General features: G+C 48.5%; 1 protein-coding gene across 1 annotated transcript; it reads left to right on the forward strand.

Annotated features, from left to right (window-relative positions):
• The first annotated feature begins 3699 nt into the window (after positions 1-3699).
• On the forward strand, positions 3700-4401 carry LOC123130371 (putative homeobox-leucine zipper protein HOX26). The gene is made up of 2 exons (XM_044550283.1): positions 3700-4053; positions 4144-4401. The coding sequence occupies exons 1-2, from the start codon at positions 3700-3702 to the stop codon at positions 4399-4401; spliced, it is 612 nt and encodes a 203-aa protein (XP_044406218.1).
• The last annotated feature ends 696 nt before the right edge of the window (positions 4402-5097 follow it).

The following is a 5097-nucleotide window of genomic DNA, read 5'->3' on the forward strand; positions in this document are numbered from 1 at the left end:
GAGTCGTATCAAGGTCAGAGAGGGAACTACAACCATTCCACTATCATGCACTTGAACACTTAGAAACAGATGCTTCGGGAACTTGTCATCAACAGAAATAGGCATATGGGGGTCCCAATTGGCAACACTGGAACAATCCACATCTGGTGGCTCACCATTTGAAAATGATGGACACGGAATTTGACGTAAATCAACTCCATAGACTAGCCAGTGTACCAACCATTGCCAAGAAATAGACATCCCATGAAACAGACACGAGGGTTTTACCTCTTGACATTGCCTTGTGCATAAACTTTCATTTGGGCTAGGATGAATCACTCTTTCCAAATCACCACAGCCACTCATTAGACACCCATGGTCCCACCAAAAAAATAACCTCAGGTCCGGTGGGTGCAGTGGCACTGTCTGCACCCACGAACGATGCACCGCTGCAGCTGCGAGCCGAATGGGTAGGGTTGTTGACGATGAGTCGATGATGCGACTGTCAGCATGGGTGACCCACTCGGTCGAACAGATAGTGGGCATGCAGCCAGCAGTCGCTAAGATAACACTGGCCGTGACGGACGCATCAACTTGGCCTGAGCATTCTGCCAAACACTTGGTCTGCGCCAGCGTACCGAGTGCAAGGCCGACAGATGGCTCACTCATTGGTGTTGGTGAGTCCCCTGGACGTGCGGTGAAGGGCGTAGACGAATCCCAAGCAGCCTTCGACGCCTCCATCCTATCGTCTCCATCGGTGCTGTGGATGAGGCCATCCGTCGAGCAGGTTGTGGGCGTTGGTGCAGCAACGCCCGTGGCGTCAATGTCGAGCTCGGGAAGAGCATCGATTGTGGTCGTTGGGGCGAAGTCGAGGGCATACGTGCCTTGTTCGGGGCTGGAGCACGCAGGTGCCAGATCCTTGTCATCGGAGGCGTCCATGGCGAGGAACTGAGAAGAGGTCGAGATGGTCGCCTGCTCGAATGCCGGCTTCGAGTTGCCGAACCCGACCGCGACAGCCTCCCTGATGCTCTCCTTCATGCTCTCTCGGAACTCCTTCAGGAGATCCTTCAGGTCCTGCTTGGTCGCCGACTCCATTGCTCGATCGGGTGGGAGGTGGTGGGGAAAATTTTGGCTCTGAATACCAAGTGTTAGGGTCTCTCTACTGATCTCACGAATCACTTACAGATACAAGGATTTGGGTAGCTAGATTACATGAACAAGCAAGAACAAGGGGATTGAGGAGGAGAGCCAGAGGTGGGAGAGGAAGCCGCCGTGCCGTTTCAGTCGTGATCCAACCGGATGACCTGCTCGATCCACCCTTTCAAGTATTTGTAGTCGCTGGCTCCATGGCCTAGATGCTAGGCTCGACCCTCTCATGCCGGCCCACGGCTCACCCGTGGAGGGTTGCTAACAGATGGGGGCATCTTCCTGCAGAAGGCAGAAGCAGAAGCTGGGGAGGGGGTGGCTTAATTTTTAAGCCCCTAAAAGAACGGAGACTTTGTTATCGTATTGGTAGTCTAATTGAGGCAAGTGAACCTAATACAAATTATGGGATCATCAGTGGCACACAAACATGTGGAAATAAAATGTCATGAGTGTATGAGTATAACTAGCAGTAGCAGGTGGTTTCTGCTACAAAAGCATTTTCTCATGGTCCCGAGAAAATCACAACCATTAGTTTAGCCAGGCCGTACGTACGACAAGCCAAGTCATCAACTTATAACCCCGCAAAAAAAAGGTCATCAACTTATAAATAGTTGGACTTGTTCGTTTGCGTTTTTTCCCTTCCCAAGTACAGATCGAGTCCAGGGACGACATGATCGAGCCGTGCACCTTGCAGCAGAAGACGTATGGAGTTTGACAGAGCAGCTGACCAGCGGCGCCTGCGCACATATGGGTCACCTAGCCAAAGTAGGAGTCGCAAACGTGCGTGAGAGCACGCACGGCCGGGTTGCCTGAAAGCGCTCGTACGAGGACGTTGTTGATTACCAAGTCGCAAACGATCGACGCCACGACCAAGCAAATGATATGGAACGATGATTGTGACACGTATATCCTGATTTTTTACTACTAAAGTGTCATATCAACAGATCTTGACTGCTTCAGATATACTCCTTCCGTTTCTTTTTACTCCGCATATAAGATTTGATCAAAGTCAAACTACATAAAGTTTGATCAAATTTATATAAAAAAATATGAACATCTACAATACAAAAACTATATAGTATGAACATACGTTTCATGGTGCATCTGATAATATTGATTTCATATTGTGAATGATTATATTTTTTAATATAAAGTTAGTCAAACTCTACAAAACTTGACTTTGATCAAATCTTATATGCGGACTAAAAAGAAACGGAGGTACATCTTTCAGTTTTCAGCAGGACGAGATGACCGTTGCTGCGTGCTAATAATTAATTATCCTAACTTGGCTACTGCACAAGTAGGTGATTAGTTTGAAAAGAGTCTGCGCGTACGTGTGCATGCATGAAGCATGATGGCCAAATCTGACCATCCGAGTTTGCGGACGTTTTGGATGACCAGAGTGCACAGCAATCATGTACCTAGTCCATCCATGAGCTTGCAACCAGTCCCGCGTTCATACATGTACCGCCATATTTCTCCATGTAAAATGCGCACGTGTTGGCCGCCAAGCAAGGCTGCCTTGGATGCACATGCGAGCCATGCCACAGTGTCCTGCATGCACCACAGGTCAGCACCACACATAAGGAAATTAAGCTCTCCTGGCATGCATGCATGCATGTGTGTTGCATTGCTCTCCATGCATAGTGAAATAGTATACTACTTTCTTCGTTTTTAAATATTTTTTTAAAGATTTCACTACGGACTATATACGGAACAAAATGAGTAAATTTACATTCTAAAATATGTCTATATACATCTGTATGTAGTTTGTATTGAAATCCTAAAAATACTTATATTTGGGAACGGAGGGAGTATATGATATTATTTCTGTCTCTGAAAGCTTGTGTTAAATTTGTCTAAATACAATCTCAATGCTACACGTCGTGCTACCAGATACGCCAGCTTGCATTCTTTCATCTCAAATAAATAATATAAAAAGTGAGAGCAAGCAGGGGAAAGAAATGCCAACAAAGTTAAACGCAGAGTTTGACAGTTTCGCAAAACTGCCATGCATGCATGCTAGTATGTCCCTTAATAATAACCAGCATGGTAATTAAAAATCTATTATTTTGTTTACATATATACCTTTACAAAAATTATTTATCAAACGTTACTACATTAGAAGCTAAAATTTCAAAGTCCATCTATTTTATTTTGCGGGAAAAGTCCATCTATTTTGATCGGAAGCTAGCAGAAACTTTATATTGATGAACTTGGGTAAGAATATGAGCCAGTTTTATTAGCCTTGGCTAATTAGTTTTGCTCGGTCAAATCCCTCAATAAAGATTTTCCCCTCAGTAGTCAAACCAAGCATCAATCACCCGTAGTAATCTTGCCTAGTAAACCTAAGCAGCACTAAATGTCTTAATTAACTCGCACACAAAACCATACGTGGGATGCGACCGTGTCCAGTGTCTCGTAGCCACGCCACCTATAAAGCCTCCACGAACACACCCCATCTGTTGGCCATCATCACCTAGCTACCCGGCGCCGGCGGCATACCTCCATATCCCTCTCGACGGCACGAGCGAATTCAGTTGATTTTGGTTCGAGATGTCTAGCCTGACCACCATGAGCAGCGCTAGTAGGGAGTCGCTGGAGGCGGAGGAGCTCGTCGACACAAGGCTGTCGCTCGTGATCGGTGCCGGGAGCCAACCGCCGCCGGTGCAGGCCCCTCTGCTACCGCCAGAGGCAGAGGGTCGTGTGCCGGGAAATACTGGAAGGAAGAAAGGGGAGAAGTGGATAGTAGGCGGTAGTACAAGGCAGCATGGCAAGAGGGCAAGGGCTGCGCACGGCGGCAGCGACGTCGACGATGGCGACGACGGAGGGGACGCAGCCGGCCGCGCGAGGAAGAAGCTCCGGCTCACCGCGGAGCAGGCGGCGCTGCTGGAGAAGAGCTTCCGCGCCCACAACGTCCTCTCCCATGTACGTCCATATCTTCTACTCAATCTCATCAATAGGTGCAAAGTAATTTGCATGCAAGAAGATTCTGACCGGATTTTTTTTGAATTGCAGGGTGAGAAGCAGGATCTTGCGGGGCAGCTTGGGTTGAAGCCGAGGCAGGTGGAGGTGTGGTTCCAGAACAGGAGGGCGCGGACCAAGCTCAAGCAGACGGAGCTCGACTGCGAGCTGCTGCGCCGGTGGTGCGAGCGTCTCAGCGACGACAACGCGCGGCTCCGGCGAGAGCTCGCCGAGACACGCGCGGTCCTCCTCGTCGGCGGTTCAAAGGGCTCGACGCTCACGGGGTGTCCGTCCTGCAACAGGCTCGCCTAGTCGATTTCGACTGCGAGATTACCGCCGCCATAGAACTAGTCAACTAGAAGTGCGCCGTCACGTAGCATAGGCTATAGCGTAGCGAGTTATCAACTGTAGGCATGACCGAAATTTAGAGTGTATGGTGAGGTTTATGTAGACTCACACTCACATGAGCCTAACGAGCTGACAAGATTGATGCTTGTATTAGCTACGGTGTACGGTACTTTGTTAGTTTCGTTATATGAGTATGTGTTTACTTCCTCGCTCTGGATGATCACGATTCCTGCATGATCTCGAGCAGCGAAATCAGCAACACTCCCCTATACATGTGCTAAACACACGGCCAAAAAGAAGTTGACAGGTGCGGCCACCTACATGGCACCGCACCAGCCTGCCTTAGAGCATCTCCAGCAGTTGCACTAGTAGAAAACGAAGCTTTGGTCACAACACAATATACACATTAGTTTTGATTGTGTAACCGGGATTAATGTGAGCATTAGTCCTGGTTCGAGCGCTAAAGACATTAGTCCCGGTTCAACTGAGACCTTTAGTCCCGGTTTGAGACACGAACTGGGACTAAAGGGAGACACGAACCGGGACTAAAGGGTGCGATACCCTTTAGTCCCGATTCGTGTCTCAAACCAAGACTAAAAAGGGTTCGTGTCTCAAACCGGGACTAAAGGGTTTCGTGTCTCAAACTCTACCCACCCACTC

The sequence above is a fragment of the Triticum aestivum genome, chromosome 6A (assembly GCF_018294505.1).
Source record: "Triticum aestivum cultivar Chinese Spring chromosome 6A, IWGSC CS RefSeq v2.1, whole genome shotgun sequence".
Lineage (NCBI taxonomy): Eukaryota > Viridiplantae > Streptophyta > Magnoliopsida > Poales > Poaceae > Triticum > Triticum aestivum.

Excerpts from the sequence above, each read along its gene's own strand:
- LOC123130371 (XM_044550283.1), top strand. The coding sequence starts at position 3,700 with ATGAGCAGCGCTAGTAGGGAGTCGCTGGAGGCGGAGGAGCTCGTCGAC. Across the intron at positions 4,054-4,143 it reads CCCACAACGTCCTCTCCCAT|GGTGAGAAGCAGGATCTTGC; the intron begins GTACGTCCATAT and ends TTTGAATTGCAG.